Genomic DNA, 24,658 nt, shown 5'->3' with positions numbered 1-24,658 from the left:
AACCCTGCTACCGTGTCTAAGTACAGGAAAAAAGAAGCTCAATTTGGTGTCTTCTGACTTCAGGTAGTTAGAAGGTAGTTTTTGCAAGTAAAATGCTGCTTTTCAAATCCAAATATTAGTTTGAAAATGTCATTCTAATGGAAAGTTTGAGTAATAGGAATTAAAGGACAGTTGCCCATTATAGGTGTTCTGATATTGAAAGTAAATTAGAACGTTTAAATATGAGTTAAACACCAAGATATGAATCTTTTGCTTCCAGTATTTGTGCGTGTTCTAAATGTAGCAGTCTGCGCTGTTCTCTCTTCTTGACTGAATGTCACTTTTGTGCTTGTCACAGAAGCTTATAGATTAATCATCAGTTTTATTAGTGATAGTGGCTTAGACACTTTGAATGTCAGGAAGTACACAGATATGTTAATAAAGATTCTTAAAATGCCTTAGTGAAATAGGTTATGATGCATGTTGGCATGTCTGGTACAGTAGTAATTGAGAAAATATATGTTTTTCACAGAGAAACATTTTCTTTGGTTTTCTTCCTTGATTTGTGCTGAGAAGTACATGGTTTGTGTTTAAAAATAGTTATGTTAATATAAAATTTGACCCCAAGTGTTCAAGAATGTGCTGTATTTTTTCCCCAGCTGGAATCATTGCCTTCATACAAGATTGAGTATTTAGTAATGTTAAGGGGTTTCACTGTTGACTCTTTCTAACAGCAGATTGTGTCGCTTTATTCCCTTGTTTTAAATAGATATGGACTGAATTAAATTACAGAATAGTAGTTGGAGGACATCGATGAGAAATATTATCCTGTTGTTAACTCACTTTTGAAAAACATGAATTTATCTTTTTTTGTTTTGTCTTACAGCCTTCTTTCTTCAATAACATATTCTCCCAAATCAGAACGTAAAACGCCCGAGCCTTTAATACCAGCAGACAGTGATAATGAAAAGGGGGAAAGGAATGGGAAAAAAGTCTGTTTCAGCGTGACAGGTGATGAACAAGAAGATTCTGGTCATGATACCATCAGCAACAGGGATTCTTACAGGTAACTTCACTAATAATATTTTTATTTGTCATCTGAATCAAACCTGTGGGTTTGTAGACTGTCAAGTGGCTATGAAGACTATCAAAATATAATGATTCTGACATTTCTAACAAAGGAGTAACTAACATCAAGATGTGGCACAAGATGTGTAAAATAAACTTGTTTATGAGTACAAATTAGTTATTAGATCTTGGTATCCCTAACCTTTATGGGATATGACAGCCAGAGCTTTAAAGCTTTACTTTAGATTACGTGTTTTATAAAAAAACAGAAATAATTTCTGTTATGTGCCCCAACAACAAGCCAAATATCTGTCGTGGAAAGCAAGATGTCAGAGCCACAACTCTTGCTGATCTAAAGAAAAAAAAATAATATGTTTCTCAACATATATTTCTCACCACCTTCCACTCTAAATATTGTAGCATCACCTCATCTCTAAAATTCATAATGTGTCATGTTTACTGTGAATGAAAATACAAAGAATTTTGAAAAGGAAGGAGAAATTATAGCAAGTATAGGTCTTATAAAGATTAGCTTCTTTTGCTTAGAGAGAATTGGTTAACTACATGATACAAAATCTAAATTAAAATTGTAGCTGCAAGTAAAATAAGGGTTCATTATTTGTTCATTATCATGGTTCATTATTATGCTCAGAAAGTAGAATCTCAGTAGGGTCATCATTTTTCTACAGAACCCTGTGTTGCGGAATCTCTTTCATAAACTGGTATTTGATTACTGCAGCATGGTAGATAGGAACTCTTTGTCAGAGTAGAAGCAGAAATACATGTATAAATGTGAACAGAAATAAATGTAGGGATAATTTGCACAGATTAAGTCCATTTTATTCTAACCATGGTAAACACACAAGCAAAGCGCTGTTCCAGCTGAAGTGCGCTTAGGGGTTCCTGCATGTCCATGATGTGTCAAACTGACTGTGCAGGAGCTGCTCTAGTGCCCTGCACTTGCTCCAATTGGGAAATTCCCCAGTCGGCACAAGATTTGTATCTGGAGAAAGAAGGTGTGATTTAGGACATGAATGTCTCTTTGTTTAAAATATTTTCTTTATTCTGATTCCAGACATTTATAGTCCATTCTGACTGTTTAGCAATGATAAAATCTAGGGTTCCATATACAGTGTAATCACAAAATTTGTGAGTTTAGAACAGTTGTTGGAGTGAGATTGGAATTTTTTTTTCTTTGCTTAAATTACATTAAGCAATACTTAAAATCTCCAGATCACATAATGCCACTGTGGTTATTATTACAACTAGTAGGCTCGTTTCAGCCATTAGAATGCTCTCATTTTATGTTGTAGGGTCTCATTCTAAATCTTACAATACAACACGATAAAAATGCAGAATGATATACCTAATACGTCTAATCTGTTGTTCATTTTCTTGTATTTTATTTTCTCATGCTTTGCACAATCCAGTTTTAAATAACCTTCATCTTCCCTTTGGAGACCTCAATAAGCGAATAGAGTTACTTAGAAAACATTTCTTAATATCCAGCCAGAAATTCTTAATGCTCCGTGGGACTGTTCACCCTCTATTAGGAACATGTTGTTACTGATGTTTTTTCATCTACTTAATGGATATGATTGTAATTATATCATATTACTTCATTTAAAAGTTTTCCCCACTCACTTATGTGGTTGGCTACAGGTCCAAAACATATACCTCAACCAGGAAATGTCAGTCAGTATGCCAAAACTATTAAAAGATCACTTCTATATTTACAAAAATAAAGAAAACAAGTAGGGAGCACAGGGTATGTGTATAACTGCAGCATTATATATAAAATATAGATATGTATATCTTGGTGAATGGATACATCCAATTTATAAAACCAGAACTAGATCATTATATATAAATATCTTTTCGGTACACTTCTACATTATCTTATATTCACTTGGGTTTTTAAGACTCCCTCTGCTGGATAATTAATTTGCATTTCCTTCATTGAAACTAAATGATCTTCATATGGCTAAATATCTCTGAAGACTTTGAATGAAAATTTATCTTCATGGGGTTTTTAGTACAAAAGGCTATGTTTTACTCTGTTTATGCCACAGAAGTAGGTATGTTCTCCATCCATTTTCTGTACAGAACAATTTATTTTTGAGAGAGCAGGAAAAAAACCCCAAAACATCGTAATCCCCAAATCTCTTTACTACTAAATCAATGTGGGTGACATTTTGTATGCATAGAAGTTTTCACTGGCATCACAGATGTAAATGTATATCTCTTACAAAATGAACAGCTAAAAAAGATGGATCCTAAACTATATTTTGGCTGTCAGGGAAAGATAGTTTGTAATTTGAGTTTTGGTGGTACTCAGGTGGACCACATCTCTTCTAAATGCATTATGGACTCTAGTTTGCAAGACATATACCAAAGTATTTCGTCATTTGTATTAGCTATGGACTAGGAGCACTAAATTTAAATGTGGAGTTACTGAAACATGTGAAGTCACAGTTTCAAAAACTGTCACTCGTGTGAGAAAAGTTGGTTGTTTTGCACTGAAAGTGTATATTATCATTCTGCAAGTACTTGTTCACATGCAAGGTGAAGGGGGACAATTGAATCATCTATTTTTGGAATCTGGTCCTCTGAGTACTACCAGCACTGCAGATTAAATGATAGCCTAAGTATAGGGATTTTTATTTTTAATACAGAATTGTACAGACCATCTCATCATTAAATTTAAAAGGGGAAAAAGGAAACAATTTCCATAACTTTGATACAGAGCCTGTGTTAAAGCACATAACTTTACTTCTTTTTTTTTTTTTTTCATTTTTTTCAAGCGACTGCAACAGCAATAGGAACTCCATTGCCTCATTCACCAGCATTTGTAGCAGTCAGTGCAGTTCTTATTTTCACAGTGATGAAATGGATTCAGGTATGGTTTAGAAAAGTCTGGTATGAATCTGTCATCTCTTCCTTTTGTTCAGTTTTATTCTTTTCATTTGCCTGGCAGTTTTGTTGCTTTTGTTTTAAAAATTGCATTCTCCTCAGTAATAGAAGTGTATCATTTTGCTTCTGCCTAGCTGGTGCTGCAGTAAAGAGTGTCCTGTGAGAGGGCCAACATTCCAGCATCTCTGTGATTAGGCTGAATTAGTTAGAGCTCTTAGAGACACAGCTTTTCACCACTTTCATGCCTTGACCTTGACAGTGCGTTATGTTGCACAGAGTAAGGGGCGTTTTAGGTGAGTGTGGAATGCTGTCCCAGCGTGTGTCAGCACCCGGGCAGCAGGATATGGCTGTGTATGTTTGTAGGAAAGAATGTGAGACCACAGAGAAGCACATTCTTGTTTATGCCATGACAAATTGAATTTAAATAAATGCAGCTGCTAATAGGAATGAGATGGGATTTAACTGCATGGAGTACAAGGTCATATACTCATGGACTAATAAAAACATCTTTGCTCTAAGCTGGGAGTTTATGATTTGAGAATGATTCTGGAAAAGAAAGAACTGGGCATATTAGTTGAATATGAGCCACCAGTGAGGCTTGGCTATAGAGAAGGCAAATTTTATTGCTGGTTGTACCAAGAGAGGTATTTTCAGTTGGGACAGGAAAGTATTAATGACATTATGCAAGGTATCTGAGATAGCTTGCGAATAATGCAATTCTAGGCAGACTCTTTCCAGAAACGATACATACTTAACAGAGCTGAGCAGATACAGAAGAAAGGATGGACGTAAAGAACTGTTAATAAAAGAGGAGACACAGGGTCTGTTTATTCCAGTTAAGACTTAAATGAGCTGATATGCACTTGTGCAGCATCAAGCTGAACTACCAACTGAGGTGCCTAGAGATACAGTGCTCGAGTTGATAAATACTGCTGCTCAGGTAAACTCCCACTCTTCTGATGACTTAATTTTCTCCTAGTTCTAAAGCTAACCTAGTTAACTTCAGATCAGTGCTCTCTGGCACTGTGCTCCATCTGTTGCAATTAAAATCCTGTGAAGGTTTGTAACTACTGGCTGTAAGGACATCTAAAGGAGCTAAAAAAAAAATCAAGGAGAGGAAAGTGCTATTTAAGTGTTTCGCTGACATAAGAAAAATGAGTCTAGATTGACCGCGAATAAATTTGGATTATAAATTATCAAGTGGCTACTTCTTATCTGTCACTGCAACAGCAAGGAGGAAAACCTGTTTTAAGCTCAATTTTTTACAGCTTTTCAAAGAATTCAGGTTGCATCATTGACTGAGAGAGCAAGTGACTGAGGGCAGTGACCTAGGAGAGTCCTTTTCCTTTGTACTCTTAGAAAATTCTGTGGTATGTATTACTAAAACCTTCATATCAAATACAGAATTTGGATGCTGTATCTTTTGAATTACTGAAATCCTAGGACCATTTAATTAGTAGAGAACATTAAGATTGCAAATTGTCTGTAGAGTCCCTATAAAAATTTTATGGTGAATGCATTGAAGCGGCTTTGTGGATTGCTATATATAGGTTCGTGCTACTTAGCCATTTAGTCTGGTTTAGGATGTTCTCCAGCATAGAAGAATCGTGTGTTCTGGTCACAGAATGGTTGAGGTTTGAAGGGACCTCTTGAGGTCATCCAGTCCAATACCCTGCTTGAGCAGGGCCATCTAGAGCAGGTTGTCCAGGACTGTCTCCAGTTGGGTTTTGAATATGGTCCTTTCTCTAAAACCTAGTTCTGCATTATCCAAGTAACTACTAAATGAAGAATATGTGGGAGAACAGTTACTATAATCCTGAAAGCCTAAATGTCAGTCTGGGTGTAAAGCAGATTTTCTAAACTACAAAGATTTTGGAAAATGTGCTGAAACTTCTAAACAATTTTTCATTTAAAAATATTTTTCAGGAGATGAACTTCCCGTAAGTGTTCGAATCTCCCATGATAAACAAGACAAGCTGCATAGCTGTTTGGAGCATCTTTTTGGTCAAGTATGAGATTATTTTTCTTGGCTTTGATACTAATGTCCATGTTTGAGCTAAGATGTCTTTAGCAAATACTTCTTTTTCTTTTTACTTTTGCTTTCCACTGTTTACTGGGATGGTATGTATTTACTCATTCTCCTTCAGTTTTCTGTAAATATTTCAAAACTGACAACTAAACAGACCTGTAGATTTAGTCTAATATTCCCTCGTTTGTTACTTCAACTAGAGCCATTAGATAAGAGAGATTCCAAAGCTGCTACCGAAAGGTAGCCCATATTTCTTAAAGAAAGACTTTCTAATTGTTGCTGTGAAAAACATCTTTCTCACAGAACCTTGATCTCAACAGGTTGATTCAATTGTCAATCTTCTGAAAGGACCAGCTGTGATGAGGGCTTTTGAGCAGACAAAATACTTTACACCAGGTCGAGGCCTCCAAGGTAACGTTTAATTCTGTCTATGAGAATCAGAAGGCAGCTTGAAGGGTACATGGGTATGGCTACCTACTCCTTGAGCTGGGTGTTAAAGAACTGATTTTGCTTAATCTTGGCATATTCTGCAATAGTTGATTGTTGAAATTCTTGTTAAGTAGACCATATTCTTAGTTGAAAACTGGTTTCTTACACTTTTCTTGCGCAAAGTATGAAAGAATTTCAGGTTTTTGGAAAGTCAGCTGTAAATTGTAGTCTCTGAGTTGCCTATAGAATTGCTGACGTTTTTGAAGTAAGAAACAGGTTTTGTATATTGCAGGTGTTTTTATTACATTTTTTCCCCAACTACTGAAGCCATTTCTGATCTATTGCTAATGCCAGATTTTTATTATTTTTGTAGATGTATCACTTGTGAAGTTGACTTATAAATAATTTGCAGATGTAAATTTATAGTCACAGTAATATTTATGCCAAATATATGCTTACATAAGTATTATTGATTATTTTTAAAAAATCCTGTATGTAATTTCAGATACTCTGCTAACACTCACATAGTTGCTTAAGTCTAAGTGCATAAATAGGTATCTGGTGGTAGCCATAAGATTGTGATGAAAAATGCAAAGGACTTCTCTCATTGAAGAGAGGGTTTTTTTTTTTTAAAAAAAAAAAAGTAAAAAATCTCAATGGGAGACTGAATGTCATATTAATATGTATAATAAGTATGATTATGATTTTATGGACCCTGCATATGTCTTCTGGTAAAGAAAACTAATTTTAGATGGCCAGAGTGTGGATCTTTGGCTTTTGTAAATCACCAAAATCCCGCTGAAGTCAACAGAGCATAATTATTGTACCCCTACTGTACTGTTTTTACAAATCCTGAAGTACTTGCCCCTCAGTGAATTTGCATGGAAGACCACACAACCTCCTCTTTTCCTGTGTTGTTTTTTTTTTGTTTTGTGTTTTCTGCTCTCTTATGTTTCTCAGTGTTTCAAATTGAGTACCTTGCAGGCTCACACAACAAAATGTTATCTTTTCAGTGGTATAATAAATGCTCAGTTACACACGAGATGGACATGTCAGATATTTTATTCTTGATCTGCATCATCTTCATGAACTGTACAAGGAACACTTCAGTTATTTGAAAGATAGACTAGGTTAAGCAATAATTAATTTAGTTTTAATTTTCTGATTGAATTAATTTTACCTCTAAAAGTTCGAGGGTCCTGCCTACTCCACAGAGACAGGCAACTTCTATCTTATGTAGCCAATTCAGAAAGAATCATGTTTGGGAATGCTGCTCACTCTCTCCTTTGCCGAAGCATGAAGCTTAGAGTTTGGCCTATCACCTTGGTTTTAACTAGAGTTAAATAAGTTGACAACTCCTGGAACTGCGAAAACATTTAGGAAGAAATAATGTCTTACTGTGGTTTTCTCAGGAGATCTAAGCAGAAAAATATTATTTTTGTCCTTGCTTAGAGTTTCAGCAGGAAATGGAACCGAAGCTTAACTGTCCAAAGAGGCTACGACTCCACATCAAGCAAGACCCTTGGAACCTCCCCAGCAGTGTCCGGAGCCTTGCCCAGAATATCAGAAAATTTGTTGAAGGTTAGTAAGAACAACATGACCATAAATAAACACTTCATTAAGGATAGAGAGCCTGGTGAAGGGAGTGGGAAAGATACAACTGCTTCATGTTGCTGCTAGGCAAGGTTTGCTGAACAAGGTGTAGTCTGTGGGGAATGCTTGAATTTCAGGACTTTTTTGTGCTCTTAGAAACAAGGTTAATGGAGTACATCTCACCTGTCTCAGTCTCACTCTATTGGCTTCAGATACTGAAGAGAAAATAGTCTGAGAAGTGTAAACAAATGAACCATATGTTGCATGTGCTACATTATTTCAGTTGCTGCTGAAATCCAGTGGCTTGACTGATTTGTCACAGAGCTTCATGGGGCTGACCCACCAAAATGGGACTTTCTTTGAAATTGCACTCACTTTTTTCTATGATCTTAAATGGAAAGTTGAAGGCTCTGCAGGACAGATTTTGTCCTTTATCTTGCTCTTATCAGTCATTGATCTGGAATTATCCCTCTAAAATCACGCTCCATTTCCTGCCATGAAGACAAATATCTTCCACTGGTTTTCACTTACTCCATCACAACTGATCCTATCACTCCTGCTCCGCCTTCTTCCCACCACTGTCTAAAAGTTACCTAGTACTATGCTCCTCTTTGCCACCAAGTGACAATGTGAGTTGGGGTTTTCTGCTCTCTCCCCTGGCTTCATAAGAAGGTAACTGGGATTTCCTCTCCAGAAAATCTTGCCTGTAGCTTCTGCTTTATTTCTGCTGCTGTTTCATAGAGAAACAGAAATAATGAACAAAATTATTTTATAAAACTACTTGCACTGGGAGTCTGTGTGGGAACAAAAACTTGTGTCAGGTCTAGCTTTAAATGATTTGTGTGTATGTGTGTGTTTAGCTTCTTTTGTTTGCTTGGCTAATTTCCATGGTGTCCCATAAAGAAACTGCTAAATTTCAGATCACTGGGAAAGAACATTGTGATAAGTTTTATTAAGATAAACCTCTAAAAACCAACTGGCCAAACCAAACAAACTCCTCCTGCTCTGACTTTTGATATTTCTCATTTCAGATACAATCATATTTTCAGACCCTGGGTTAGAAAATTATAAAAACAACCACAAAAATATCTCCTATTTTTGGAGTCACACACTAGGTTCACTCTCCAATAATGAGAATACTTATTTTAGTTTAATGGTGGCTGTCACTGAGTGAAAAATGAGTAAATATTTTTGGGTCCTTTTTGCTACAGGTCTATCTTCAGCCTAAACCAAATTATATTCAAGTATTAATCATGGTTTCTTTCACAGTTCAGGAGAAATGGAAATGTGTCTTTAACAATCCTTCAGTGCACCCCTTCTGAAGCCAAGCCTAACAGACCATTTTCACATAACTTGTTTGCCCATAAATAGAATTAATAGACTCAATCCGTTTCAACACTGGTCATATATCCTCAATATTGAGATGAAGTTATTCAGATAAACTTGGTTTTAAATCTACCAGAAAATTTTGTGGGAGAATTCTGCAAGGTCCAAATGATTTGCTGCCTCTCTATGATACAAAACTTTTTACAATACTACTATAATGTAATGGTGATGTTTCTCAGAAGGAATCTTGATGTTTACAGAACAATAAAACTGTTGGTCTTCTCTAGTGTTTTAGAAATCAGGATTAAAAAAGATTTTCTATGTTAATAAATCATAGTAACTAACCTTATTGCAACTGTCATACTTGTGAATAGTGCATGGTTCAGAGAGCTAAACAGTAAAAGGCATTACTCTTGCGCTGTTTGAGGAGAGCACAGACTCTGCCTTACCTTCTCCCATTACTGTGTCTCAGAAGTTGTCTGCCAATTTTAAATATTCTTGGCTTTCCCTTTCCATCCACAGAAACAACTGGCTTCTGTGCTATCTTCTTAACCAAATACATTGGTTTAAATGTAAAATTATCATCTTAGGTTTTTTATTCACCATCAGTCTTTATCTTTCTATTCTCTTGTAGTTTTTTTTTCTTTAATTTGATTCCTATTCCACCACCTCCAAACTGGTATCATTCATACTTGTTCCTGAGTAGTACTCTGGAGAATCATGATCCACCACACCCTTGTCACAGTTCTGATTTGCTTGTGGGACCAGGGAGCTGGTGTGATGTAATGGATACCAGAAAGCCTAGGTTCTTGTGGCTTCCCTGGCACAAGTAGCATAAAGGAGAAATAGGAGAATGGAGTTGAATAATTGCTTCTCAAACCTTAGTTTCCAAGGCATGTCTGGACAGGTGTATGTAATCCAGTGTTGAAAAGATTCGGGGCAGAAATGTGCCCCTCAGGCGTTTTGGGAGACTGTGGTGATTTAGACAGGCTTAGGCCTGTATAAATTAAACTTGAGACACATCCAGCAGCTGGATCTAACTGAAATCAGATGAGAATGAAGCAGGGCTAAAAATGTTTGAGTGGCTAAATTTTCCCTTCATATCTTAATTTCTTGATTTCTCCATTCCAATCTTGCCATCATGCACTGTGTTCACGAAAGGTCAGGATACCTAGAAGAACCTCTAGTACTGCCCTGTGCTACTTCTGGCTGAAGACCTAACATATGATACAGAAAATTCAGATTTTCAAAAATATTTTCAGATGTGAGAAACAAAATAAAACTAAAATCTAGCCTCTACTGGCAAAAATCAAAATAGCACGACTTAAAAAACAAAAGTACAAAAGAATGTTTAAAAATAAAAGAAGTTGAAGTCACCTTGCTTTACAATTCATATAATTTAAAACAAAATTGCTAGGGAGTTACTCCTTTCCATATGCCATGTAGCAAGGAGGGGTGAAAACTTCTATAGCATTTGTAATTTGTTGAAGAACAAATGGTTGACATCCAACGTTCACTTCTAACTCCAGATAAGTCTCTACTTATACAAATAACCTAAAAATGCTCCCTTGCCCCTGGGTATATTTTGAAACAGAGAAGACTTGCAGCAATAAAGGAGAATTGCAGTGTCCTGTAATTTTCCTCTAAGAAGGAAATCATTATAGATACCTCAAATACTTTTGAATTCAGAGATACAACAAAGCTGCAAGTAATATCCTCAATGTACCTAAATTCTTCAGATAAAAGCTATATTTTCCTATACTGTTTTTTCAGTTACCAAGCTATATTCAGACTCCAAGATGCCAAGTTATTAATCTCTGTAAGTTGGTGTTTTTTAGTTTTGGTTTGTTTTTGTTTTTGTTTTTTTTTTTTTTTTTTTTAAGACAGAAGGCTAAGGCAAAGACCTATCACCAGCAATTTTCAAGAATGGTCAGTAATTTTGAGTGTTTTGATGCTTGTATTTGAGATACCATGTACATGCATTTCCTAAGTGTAGACACTACCAGTTCTCTTCACAATGTGCATACAGCATGGATGAAGATCAGGCTTGAGAGATTTTCTTCTTGTTTAAGCATAGTCGCCTTTGGGGAAAATTCTGGCTTTTCATAGATGTTTTCAAGTACACACAGAATCCAAAGTGTGCTGTTGATACATTCAACTCCAGTGTCAGCTTCATCATCCAAGTTGGTTTAGAATTTCAAATGATTCTAACTTCAAACCTGCTAGGTTAGGTGTAGTAGGGGACAACATATTCCCAAATTGTCCTATTGTCCATATACCCCATAGAAGCTCTGCTGGTCCACTGAGCCAGGCTTATAATAGAAAATTGAGTGTGTGAAGGACAGTTTGGAAAGATGCGAAAGCACATGAAGTGGTGATGTGTTCCTGTGGGCAGTTACTGATGGACAACTGATGTGATGGGAGTTTGACGCTGTCTAAGGTTATGTCAGCTTTTTAATGTGCTTGTTCCTTGCAGTTGTGGTTAACACATTTGAATTTGTGCTCTGGTGCATGGTAGAGGGGAAGAATCACTTCCTTCAGCCTGCAAACTTTGAGAAGGCCCTCTCTCCAAAAACAAGCAGAAAAAACCCAACAGTGTAAAGAGATATAAGACCAAATTTTTGTCAGTGTAAATGAAGACGTTTTTAAATCTGTGCTTTGTTACCTCATAGATTGTTAAATGAAAAGAAATGTTTGAAGCAAAATAAAATCCTGAAGGCTGAGAATAAAGTGAAAATGCTGTCATATTTTTCCTGGATGCTTTAATATAAATTATAATGAGGATAACTTGAGATTTTAAAGTATGGAACGCAAGATGGAAAATTAAAAAGAAAGAATGGGGGTAGTGTGGGAATCATTGGAAACTGGTCTTGTTTTCCAAAGTTTTAAGAATGAAATTCTTAATTTTTGGACTTGCATGGGCCAGCTGGTACACATGCACTCTGAGTTAGCAGCTGCCTCTTCAATTGTCTTTTCCCTGTTGGTACTTTTGATTATCTATTTTATCAAGTCATATGTAAGATTATATGAAGTTGAGACTCATTACTGTTTTGTAGGTATAAATCTGGGTTGCCTATGCAAGAAGTTGGAGTTAAATTGATTTAAAATGAGAATGTGAAAATGTACTAGTATGTTGGTGAAAACACTTTTAACCATAACCTCAATATATCTTTTTTTTTCTTTAAGAGGTGAAGGCACGAATACTCTTGGCACTTCTTGAGTATACAGGTAATTTTACTTCTTTTGGGAGTGGGGGAATTGACTGTGGATGGTTTGAGATTTTTTTTCTTGCTTTTGGACAGATAGAGAAAGGGGAAAAAATCTCAGATACGATAACTTGATAATCAACAACTTTACCCTTGTGTTTACAGTGAGGATTCTTGAAGAATACAAGAATTCCAAAGACATTTCTATCTAGTCTTTTTTTTTTTTTTTTTTTTTTTTTAATGCAAAATACCTTCTCTGGTCATTTACTTTGGATCTTGGCAGATGAAGTAACTACTAAATCACTGAGCTCGTACTTCTATTGTATGTCTTCTTTTGGACTTTTTCCTTTTTGCTACTATTTTTCATTTCATTCTCATCTATTTCCAGACTTACCTTACTATTCTAACCCATACCTTTCCTTTTATCTTTTTTTAGAGAATATATTTTTTTGAGTCCCCCCTCTTTGGAAGGGGTCTGATTATTCTGTATATCATTCTACCATCTCCCTGTACAGCATACAGCTTCAAATACACAAAATAGGCATGTGTATCTGCAAAATAAATGCCAGTAAATCAGTATTTAGAAAATAATACTTATGGCAGAAGATTCTCTACAGTTTGTAGGTGCATAAGTGTTCAAATAAGCAGTCACATTTGACTGTAAAAGCTGATGATTTTAACAATCTTGCAGCACTATATGAATGCATTGCTATTTCATGATTTTGTTATGATACATAACAGCATTTTTTTAAAGGGGAATATAACATTCCTTTGTTGTCAGATTTCTTCCAAATATTGTAAATATTTTTAGTAATTCATTGGGTGTTTTAAAATAAAAAGTGAGCTGAGAAAATACCCCAAACTTGATTTTTTGTAAAGCAGTTTTCCCTATTTACATGGTTTCATAAATTCTTAAGTTCTATGGTTTATTTTGTATAACTATCTTTTTGAAAAAGACCTCAAACTGCTCTTGAATGCAGTATCTGATAATCAAGTAGTATTAAATGAGATTTGGAAATGAGGTATTGGAGACAGAAGAGTACTGCTTGAGAAGCAGGCAATACAGAGGAAGGTACTGAAAGTCAACTGCTGTTAGACAAACAGAGTTTAAATTGAGCAAAGTGAGGAGACAGAATATGTATTGGGCTCAAATCCCCAAGCGCTGCTGTGACATTGGAAGGTTTTTTGACCATGGAGAAACCCTTGTGATTTTTGAAGCTGGAGATGTATGGAATTTTTAAAGATGAAAATTCTGTCTGTACTGGATTCTGCACGATTTGAGAGATTGGAGAGAGAGAGGTTAATTTTAATAATCAAACTAAAAAGCAATGAGTCACAATGCAGAAGCAGTAGTGATTAGACCATTTAAGGGAAACGTGCCTGAGGTCCTGAGAAGCTGGCAAATGGAATCAATATGATAGTAAAATAGTGGTCACTATTATCAATAGCCAAGAAAAAGATTGAAGAAGATCTCTGAAGGAAAACAGACAGAATGGAGCAACTTTGAGAAATATTTGGAGTCCAAGAAAAGAATATTTTTAAAGTATTAATTTTGTGAGTACAGAATTATTTCTGCTGACTTATCCAGTCATCTATAGTCTTGGGTGCTCTGTAGAGAAGGTAGAAAAGGAGCTAAGGCTCCTAGAGGCAGTGGAATCTAAAAGTGGGGATGAAGATTTTAGGCTTTGGAAAGACCTCAATATCTCCTAATCTTCTCTTGCTCTGAGAAAGATTAAGTCTACCTGTACCATTTGTGATTGATGTTTGCCTAACAGCTCATAATGGTAAAAATACTTGAAGACCTTCAGAAAAGAGCAGAAGAAGGAAGCACTGAATATTTATCACCACAATTTTGTGCTTTATTGAGAACATGTTTCCCTTTCTAACTCTTTTGACCTTTAGCTAATCTAATGTCTGTGTCCTCCAGAATAAATTGGTAGGTTAGGTAGTCCCTAATTTAAATCACCTGCTAATGGTTCCACAGACTTCTACCTAGGGATCTGTCGTAGACTTTCCTGACACCATAAATCTCTGCTGCTTCCTGGTTATGTGATGCTGCTCTGTGCTTTTTTTACATATTTCATATTCATATATATATATTGTATTTGCATAGTTCTGGTTGCAACAATCCTATACACCCTGTCTGCACTTCACAGCAGGCAGTCTTCATCTGCCTTACCCCCCTACCCAGATGGTAGCTGTGGAGTTGACCAGATGATGCAGTCATATTAAGAGCTTCTGACTATCCTTACTTTCCTGTGGAAAGTAAATGTTTTTGTGCCGGGCTGGTTCTCACATTACAGCAAAGAGAACTGACTCACATCTGTTACCTTGTAACATCAAAAGTACATAGAATTGATGGCATGTGCATTAAAATCTACAAAATAAGCATACATTGTTTATGAAGAAATACTTTAAATTCCAGATTTGGAATATGTTTCTATGTAACTTTATAAAATAAACTTTTAATGTGAAAAATGGCAGTTTTGGTCATGGAGTGCTGTTTACTGGGAATAACATACGGCTGGAAACTTTTAATTTACTTTACATTGAAATGACTTCGGTTTTAGGCAAAGGAAAAACATTCCAGCCCGGTACCTTTGCTGTTAATTAATCTCCTGCTCTGTTTTTGCTTTTCTTCCTTTGGTTTTTACTCATCACAGATAGCGAGATACAGCTGAGGCGAGACATGGTTTTCTGTCAGAGCCTAGTGGCCACAGTCTGCGCTTTTTCAGAGCAACTAATGGTGGCCTTGAATCAGATGTTTGATAACAACAAAGAATATGAGATGGAGACACTGGAGGCCAGCAGAAGGTGGTTGGAACAGATAGCCAGTGCCGGCCTTCTCCTCCATTTCCAGTCCCTGCTCTCGCCTAATCTGGTAAGAGTCCTCACGTGGGATGCTTGGTCACAGCTCCTGTTTGTTCCCTGAACCAGGGGCACAGTTAAACAATCTTAGTTATAAATGCGATTTTCTGTGTCCTTTGTGTTTAGCTTGTTACTTAATTAGATGTTGTTTGGAAAATTTGTGATTTAGATAACTACATATATGGGAAATGTTTGTTTGTAATATGGGAAATGTTTTCCACAAAAACAGTATTATGCTTGTTTAGAGTTAGCAGATAGTGAGTTTATCCTTGAATCCTCACTGCTATTGTAGCTGTTCCCAAGTGAATGCAATGTTAGGTGATAACCAGAATTTCAGTTTGCAATAAGCAGCAATGCAAGATAGATAAAATACCTGGTTTGGATAACTTTATCAATAGGTTGAAGAACTAGAAATGCTAGTCTGTTTTGCTCCTTGTCATAGGACAAATCGTTGTAGCTTGTCAGGGTAACCGGAAATCTGCTATTTCTTCACAAGGCTTGGCAAAGAGCCATGGTTTAAGTAACAATTAAAAAGGGGACAGGGCTTTGTAGTCCTCTAATCCCCAGTTACCCAAAGTGCTTCTTCAGCTATTTAAGCTGCTTCTCACACTGGACTGTTTCCTGCTAACCTGAAGAACTGTGAAGCAGTCTGCGTGGTCTGCTTTGTGGCAGTCTTCTCAACCTCTGGAGCTGCTCACTGAAAATAACTGATTTGGTACATCCTGCTGTATAAAAGTCCACACAAATAACACAGTGTTCCTAGTATCAAAGGTCTTCTTTCCTTGCCTTGTCTGTGTCGGCAGCAAATTGCTGTCAAGCTGACCTGATAAACTTTAGAAGCAGAAGAGATCAATAAAAATAAAGGTATTTCTAAATCACGATCATAAAGTATTAGTCTATGGTATTGTTGGAGAGCATTGACTTGAGCTGGTGTGAGCAACTACCTCACAGGTAGTTGAGGTACCCACGTGGACTTGGGTGGAACAGGGTATGTCAGGATGAGGTGTGCGGCTTAGAAACGGATAAAGTCGGTGCCTGAGAGAAACAGGAGTGCTGTTTATCCACGTGAGGAGTATGTGAAGAAAGCATGGTCTGGAGAGCTCGGGTCTTGAGTTTTGGATGTTTTTTAGCACCATGCAGCATCAACATAGCCTAGTGCTGGAGTTCTCAGAGTTCGAGAGTAAATTCAATTGGTGCCTGTTTTGTTTTTCTATATGCTTAGCTGTCATCGCAAAATAACTGTTGTCTTTACAGCACTGAATATTTCTGTTTTTTTTCTTTCAAGATTGTAGAGATTTCCTTTATAGTGAAAATGCATGGTGCTTGGCTGTTTTCACATAATCAGATACCAGCATTATGCATTGTCAAATTGAAAATAAAATTAAATTTAGTCTCTTCTGTCTAACTGTTCTTAACCAAGGGAAAAGTGTTTAAAGGCAACTTTTCAATACCTTCTCAGCACTATTTGGCTTATAAATGATCCGTGTTATTTTAAACAAGGGTATTTGAAGGAAATTACACTCATTATAGTCAGAGTTCAGTAAAGAATGAGCAGTTGTGCAAAGATTTCCCATGTCACTGAACGGTTTTCAGACTATTCTGCTGATAAAACTTCTCTGTCCATAGAGACTTCATAAATTGAACCAGGAGACAATATTTCTAGCACCTTTGCTTTTTCATAAATACAAGAGGGAATGCTATTTCACTATATAGATCGGGGAAAAACATGCTTTTCTTTTTTTCCTCTTTCTACAATTCATCAAGCTATAGTTTATTCTCATTTTATAGGCAGCTAGTTTATTAATCTTTGACTTCTTGCTGTTTCAATTCTTAGAGGAGGAAAAATGCATGCCTCAGATTTCCAGTTGGCTCTTGCTAACTTAAGGTACTAGGGGAGGATTGCATAAAGAATAGAATTACTTTAAGTGATTATCGATTTCTGCTATAATTGCTTTGCATATTTAATTTAAGATAACCACACTGTAGATGACTATTTTCCTTTTTAAAGGTTCAGTAAAGTGTGAGAAGTCAGTAATTTACTTCCTGAATCTTTTTTGGTAAATAAGCCTGGATGTCTTTAGCTATCTCTTTAGCTCAGGAGTACACAGAGTGAGCCATAGGTGCAAATCAGAATATTGGCATATCTGCATACTTGATTTGCATCTAGAGTTTTGTAGGTGAAGGTGCAGATCATCCTGAGCTGTACTCATTCTGAGCTACTGGTTCAATTATTGGTGCTTAGAGTGGACACGATGAACACTCATCCGTTCTTTATAAATGAAATGCTAAAGTTAAGGCATTTTTTAAAAGAAAATTGCTAAAAAGAAGAATTTGTTTTGCACATTTCCCCTCTGTTAATTTGCAAGCTAGACCTGGTGTCAAGACAAACTGTTGAAGGCTGATATCCTACATAAAGAATAATTACAACATTGTTTGATTAAAAGCCATGAGAAGTAATGGTAGCTATAAATTACCTATTAATTTATGTGAAATGATAACATTCATTTTAATAATCTTGGACTAGTAATAAAAGGGAAAGTGCCAATAGAAACAAAGACCTTTATGTTATCTAGGAGTTAATTAGGTTATAAACTGCATAAATGAAATGTTGTGCAACATTCTGTAGTTACTTTTATGTCCTGCTCTCATATTGTTTGTGGTAGGGAAAACATCTGGCTGAAATGACCATTCATTTTTTCTTTTGCCTTTTTTAGGCTGATGAGCAAGCCATGCTAGAAGATACACTGGTTGCACTATTTGACTTGGAAAAAGTTACTTTTTACTTCAAACAGTCAGAGCCAGAACCATTAGTTGCGAGTGAGTACTTATAATTAATATCTGGGCTTTACTATTCAGAAATGTTTTCTATATTTGTAACATTTTTCTCTCCTAGAAAATTGCCTCCAACAGGGAATGTTATACAACTAGGGATTGTGGAAAATTAATAGGTCTGTAGCTCTCCTAATATTCCTAGATTTCCTGAAATACAGCTAACATCAGTGACAATGCAGAATCATTATCTGGCAATGTCAGTAACCTTGGGGGCAAAACTGTTTGCTTAACCAAATTTTCCATTGGGAGTATGTGACTGCATCGGGAAAGTCCCTGGAAGATCTAGTTGTTATTGAAGAGTCATGTGTAAAGTAAGCTTGAAAGTCTTAATAGAGAAATGTAGCTGAGCTGAGATGAGATGGAAAAGCATAAAAATTATTTCACTTTATTGTCTGAAAGACAGAGTAGACCTTGGAAGAGTTCCTTAAAAGGAGATGGCAAACACTATTAAGATAGCTTTAAACTGTGCAAGAAACTTCCTCTGAGAAATACTGGTGCAGACAGTCAGGGTCCTGAACCCTCCCAGTACTCACCCAGCTCGCAGGAGGGGACTGTCTTCGCAGTCTGCTCTTTATACCCTTCACTCATTTTCAGCCGCTCCTTTACTAATATGTTTTCAGCCAGTAGAGATTTTCCTGCAGTGAACTTTGTTTAGTGAGCAAAAAGCCCTCATTTTTTCCTAAGTCTCATAACTCCCCTGGGAAGGGAGGAAAGCATGTCTGCTTCACATCAAGCTTTTCTAAAACAATTCCCTTGCCGGATTGAGACCACACGTGAGAGAACTTCTGCAAAAAACAAAACCAGAAGACACAAAGCTCCTCCACAAAGCTGCCCATAGGCCAAAGAATTCAGTAGTGCAGGACTGGTAGTCAAGTAGGAAATAGCCTATATAAGACCATATTTATTTCTGTATAATTCAACTAAGGACCCTTTTCAAAGTATTTTAAACAGAATTCTGCCAAACCAGGTGATCATATAGACTGGAGTTACAAGAGGGCCTCCTGATGGGGGGGTTAGCCCTGTGCCTATGTCATGAACTGTTCATATTGCTGTATCTTCCGAGGTGTCTGTGCTAAAACAGAGATAAATGGAAAGTCTGTGTCTTCTAGGATTGTAGTAGACTCTTTATTTCCTTCTGATTTAAGTGCTTTCACCACAGTCATCCTGACTGTGGTTACAGAGGACAAGGAACTGGCAAATTTGGTTTTTACATTTATGATTCTGCATAATCAATAAAAGAAAAAAGGTCTTTTTCTTATTATCAAACATAGTGAAAAATGTTCCTTTGGAATCTTTTCCATTTAGGTACAAAACACACTGTGTAAAAACTACACAATAAAATTATTAATGCAAATCACTAAATTTTATTATTACTGCTTTCAACTTGGAGACATGTATAGAAGCGATACTTAAGCAGGAAATACATACAAAGCTTAAATTGAATTAAACTCACTTCCTCTGAGAGATTTAGTTATATGGAGAATTTTCATCAACTCTTTTTAATGTTCATTACATGTTAATCATCTGGCATAATACACACAAATGTATGTTGGGGAATCACTGTAACTGCAAAATGATACTGCTAGTTGCCCTGAACTCTACACCAATTGATGTATTATGACACTTAGCCTGTCAAAGTGTAATGAAGTGTGCTCTTACAGTTTCATATGATCTACTAGAATACATTTGTTTTCTCAGTTGAGTCCTGATTTTTAATAATAATTTAACAAATATGCCAGTAGCTATTGTATATTTACTTGTGTTCTATCCCGCACAAATCTGAGGAGAATCTGACTCTATATATGATACTGACCTTATACATCGTGCACCTGAGGAAGGCATGTGCAATATGGCTAAACGTATCATTTCAGTGATTTAAACTATAACCTGTAAGTAGATGTTTCTTCAGATTTACAGGGAATACAAGCGGGATGTTGCCAACCACATTATTTGCTTAGTATTTTTGCTGTCATTGACAGGTTAACAAAGGTGACAGTCACTGCTTTTCTGTTTATCTACTTCCTGATAATAGATAGGCCAAAAGTGACCACAGCAACACTGAGTAAAATATAAAATATTACATGTATTGGATTTGTGTCTGCAGTGATTTTTAACTGTGTAAATTTTGGGTGCAACAGTTTCTGGAAAAAGGACATGTCATTGCTTTTAATGAAACAATAACACTGACTGTATTCTTAGATGTACCAATCACATACCAAGCAGAAGGAAGCCGGCAAACCCTGAAGGTTTACTTCTACCTTGATAGTTGCCATTTTGAACAGCTGCCTCAAAGGCTGAAGAATGGAGGGGGATTTAAAATCCACCCAGTACTTTTTACACAAGGTAACTTCAGTTTTAGTTTCCCCTCCCCCCCGTTCTTCCACATAACATGTAACTGTCTTTAAAACCATACTTACTCACTCTGATTTAAATCCTCTGTAACAATAAGAGCACAGTTTTTATATTTAAGTATGTTGTTTAATGTGGGCATTTACTGAGAACTTTGAATTAGAATGTGAATTTAAGAAATGCTGAGATTTGTGATAAAAAAAGAGGCATGGGTATACATTTCTAAGTTTATATCTGTTATATGATTCTAACACCAAAGAACGAATCCTCTTTCATCAATATCGTTTTGTTCTTTGTAGACGTTAGTGGACAACAGTCAGACCATGAAACTTGCTTTTAAGTGTTTTACTTTCCAGATGCTAACCTTTTATTTCAAATTTAAGGTCTAAATTGCTGTCCCTGGAGAATTCTATCTCTTTAAAATGTTACAAAGACTTAAATAACATTTTCAGGATTTTCTAGTTATGACACTGCAAATGTTACTGGAGTGATGGATGGCGGTGTTGATGATGCTCAGAGTGTTCATAAATTGCAGGCAGCCTGCATTAGCTGCACTGGCATTAGAGTCATCAGGAGCGTGGAGTTTGATTCAGTGAAATGGTGAATGTGTGGTGCTGATTGTCTTGAGCTGCCTTTGATTTCAGAGGGAGCTGAAAGTACTCTGTACCTTGCGAAAGGCTTCCAGAGCCTACGTGGAATAGGCAGAAGTCAGGCATATGAATTAAGGTTTCAAGGAGGGCTTGGTCTCTGATAGATAAGGAGGATGTGAAAGGGAATAGCTAACAGTAAGATACATGAAAAAATAGCCAAACTTACTGTAAATTTAAAACACACAATTTTTTAAAATTAAGGTCCTTGAAGTCTGATTTTTAAACAAACTAATAAGGACAGACTTCAGAGGATTTCTTTTGAACAGATTGATTTCAGTTGTAGGGGAAAATGAGAACACTGAGCAGGATACACATTTCAGTAGAGTAGACAAAAAGGCACATAAAAGAGAACAGAAAATACCTTGGTTTAGGTGAAATCCTGGAAACACTACTTTTTTTTTTTTTTTTAGATTCAGGAGGGGATTCAGTGTGCTACAGAATTTATTTTGCAGAATTTTTTCCCTTTTTGTTTCCAGAAGCCCAAAATATTTGTCTTAGGTTCAGCATCTTTGTAGTCAGCTAAAGGAAAAGGGCAAAGTTTCATTCAATTATTACACCTGCTTTATGATTTTCAGTAGTATAGAAGATTTTTTTCTTTCTTTATCATACCAAATTTCTTTTAATTTTTAAGGATTACCCTCCAACATTGTCCATTAGACTCCAAGAATAAGAAGTCCTTCATAAGAAGTTAAATCCTTGTGTTTATTCCCCCCCCCCGCCCCCCCCCCCCCCCCAATAATGAGTGAATTGAGATTCTGTTTTTTACTTCTTTCCTGTGAGGTTTGGCTGAGCTGCCACCAAACTCAGTAGATCCCCATCTTTAACTGAAATTTATTAGCTACAATTGTAGAAATCTTCTGTAAGTTCCTCTGTGAAGTGAATTCTTTCTTCCCAAGCTTAACAGAACTCAGCTGTTTCCTGATTAAAGTACAATGGTTTATGATGTTGTTAAATGAAGCATTTACAAAATCATGGGTTTGGAATACTTTATCAAAGGCACAAGTCAGTGCATATCAGTCTGTTTATCTCTGTGTTGCTCTATTCTGTGTTTCATAGCTCCATGCTGAAAATTACAAGTCTATATATTTGCAAGATTTGGACTGTGCAGACATTTTTAGAGGTTGTAAATGTTTACCCAGGCTATATTATGTATCCCTTCATTTGTGAAAACAGTTTTGTGCAGCCTTATACCTAAGTGTGTACATTCAAAATGTTCCTGATTTGCAAGACTAGGGTCTGAAAATGTTGTGATGCTGTTCTTGGCATTCAGATTTTTCTATTTCCTGTGTTAGAATTAAGATCTCAGCAATAAATAAACTTAATTAAAATACACTTTATTTAAAATGAAAATAGAATTTATTTAAAATTGCTACTTAGTCTCCTAATTATGTAGGGTTTTAAAATTTCTGTAGAATCCTAAAATAATTCAGATTGGAAGGGACCTCAAGTGATCTCTAGTCCCATCTCCTGCTCGTGGCAGCATCAACTGTGACATCAGACCAGGTTGCTCAGGTGTTTTATCAATTCGGATCTTGAAAACACACAAGGACAGAAATTGCACAACTTCTTGGGTAACCGATTTCTCTACTTGACAGCTCTAATGGTGAAAAATTGTTTTCTTTCTATTTAGTTGAAGCATCTTGTCTTTCAATTTATGTCCATTGCTTCTTGTCCTGACAGTATGCACCATTGTGAGAGCCTGGCTCTGTCTTCTTGTTGACATCCTGGTAGCTAATGGCACCTGGCTAGTAGGTCCCCCCCAAAGCCATCACTTGTAGAGGCTGAACAAGCTCAGATCCCTCAGCCTCTCCTCACAGGGCTTGTGCTCCTCCCCACGACCATCTTGCTGTCTCTCTACTTGATTCTTTCCAGTTGATCAACAGCTTTCATGTGCTGTGGGGCCCAAAACTAGACAAAGTATTCAAGATGTTATCTAATGAGTCTTGAGTAAAGTGGGGACAAGCACTTCTTTCAGTCTACCGGCCATGCTTATGTTAATGCAGTTTAGGATGCTCTTGGCCTTCTTGGTTGCCAGTGAACCCTGAAGGCTCATGTTCAGCTTGCCGTCTAACGTGACCCCTAGGTCCTTCTCAGCAGAGCTCCTCTTTAGGCTCTACTTTCCCAGGTGCAGGACTTGTCCTTGTTCAGTTTCACAAGGTTCCTGCTGGCCCATTCCTCCAGCCTGTCTAGGTCCCTCTCTGAGTGGCCCTGCACTTGAATACATCCAAAGCTTCTCCCAATTTGGCATTGACTGCAAACTTGACATACCTCCTCCAGGTCAGTGATAAAGATATTGAACAGTATAGATCCCTGTGGTATTCTGCTTGTAATGGACCCCTAGGTAGACCATGTCCCATTAGCTACTACTACCCTTTGAGCCTACCCATCCTTCCAGCTTTTTTTCCCATTCAGTTACCTATGCATTCAGGATCATAATATCCTAACTTGGATTCAAGAATACCATCAAAGACATGCTTGTAAGGAAATCTTCCTTACAAAAGAGCTTTCTAACATATTAGATAGAACAATGTTAAACTCTTCAAAAAGGGGAGAGCCAAAGCACACTCTGTGGGATTCCCTGCCAGCACCTGTGAACATGGTCCCCGCAGTGCGTGTCGAGGCAGAACTGTGCACTCCAGCCAGTCCCGACAGAGGACTGGCTTTCCTGGTTGGGTAATCTATTTGGATAAAACCAACTTTATGCCAGTAAAATAAGCAGTACGGATTATCAACTCAGTTTGCACTACCATGCTATTATAAATGGAGTTCAGCAGATATTTTTGTGGGGGCTTTCTGTTGTGTCTTAGCACCAGGGAAGTTAAGAAGCAAGTCTGACTGTTGAATATTTTTCACACAGAAGTAGAACTAAAAACTCTGAAAGCACAGAAGGGGAGTGCAATTTGCATGTTCTTTCACAATGAATGAATTATTTATTAACTGGTCATATTAAGCAGTACAAGCAGAATTAATATTCTGTGTGCAGCTGAAGCTGTAAGACGGCAGCATGTTTCCATCAAAACTCAGCTTATTGCTTGCATTTTCTGATGGGGTGATGAATTCTTAGAATGTGTATGGATTATTAAAGTGGCAATATTCCTAATTGTAAAATCTTCAATGCTTCTCCCCCAAAAAACTACTTCACCAAGAGCCTGTGTTTTATGTTATAATAAGGTTAACCCTTTAATGTGAAGTTCTTGATTTTTCCAGTCAAAAATTTCTTGAGAACCTTTCAAACACTTGATTTGACTTGGCTAAAGAAAAGGTTAAACTTTCCAGAGTATCTAAATTAAAGGGGTTGAGGGAATGTTCTTTTTTTTTCTTTCTTTTTTTGAAAATGATTGTTAGGGAGAACATCCCAAAGTGGAATGGTAGTGCATTCATTTTTTCCGCCTTTTAATTTCTGTGCAATGATCATA

The 24,658-nt window shown here is 36.6% G+C and overlaps 1 protein-coding gene across 1 annotated transcript in view; it reads left to right on the top strand.

The window, feature by feature from the left end:
- The window catches only part of PREX2 (phosphatidylinositol-3,4,5-trisphosphate dependent Rac exchange factor 2), a 185,725-nt gene that overhangs the window by 117,217 nt on the left and 43,850 nt on the right, over positions 1-24,658 (top strand). The window contains exons 27-35 of the mRNA XM_032995111.2: positions 866-1,045; positions 3,852-3,946; positions 5,887-5,969; positions 6,310-6,400; positions 7,871-7,999; positions 12,524-12,565; positions 15,207-15,424; positions 18,126-18,228; positions 20,443-20,586. Coding sequence (XP_032851002.1) covers positions 866-1,045; positions 3,852-3,946; positions 5,887-5,969; positions 6,310-6,400; positions 7,871-7,999; positions 12,524-12,565; positions 15,207-15,424; positions 18,126-18,228; positions 20,443-20,586 — 1,085 coding nt within the window. The remainder of the gene's footprint in view (positions 1-865; positions 1,046-3,851; positions 3,947-5,886; positions 5,970-6,309; positions 6,401-7,870; positions 8,000-12,523; positions 12,566-15,206; positions 15,425-18,125; positions 18,229-20,442; positions 20,587-24,658) is intronic.

This window comes from Tyto alba, unplaced genomic scaffold (assembly GCF_018691265.1).
Source record: "Tyto alba isolate M040663 unplaced genomic scaffold, T.alba_DEE_v4.0 Super-Scaffold_9, whole genome shotgun sequence".
In the NCBI taxonomy this organism is placed as follows: domain Eukaryota; kingdom Metazoa; phylum Chordata; class Aves; order Strigiformes; family Tytonidae; genus Tyto; species Tyto alba.
The sequence above is the reverse complement of the archived record's forward strand: the minus strand, read 5'-3'. Positions and strand labels throughout refer to the sequence as shown.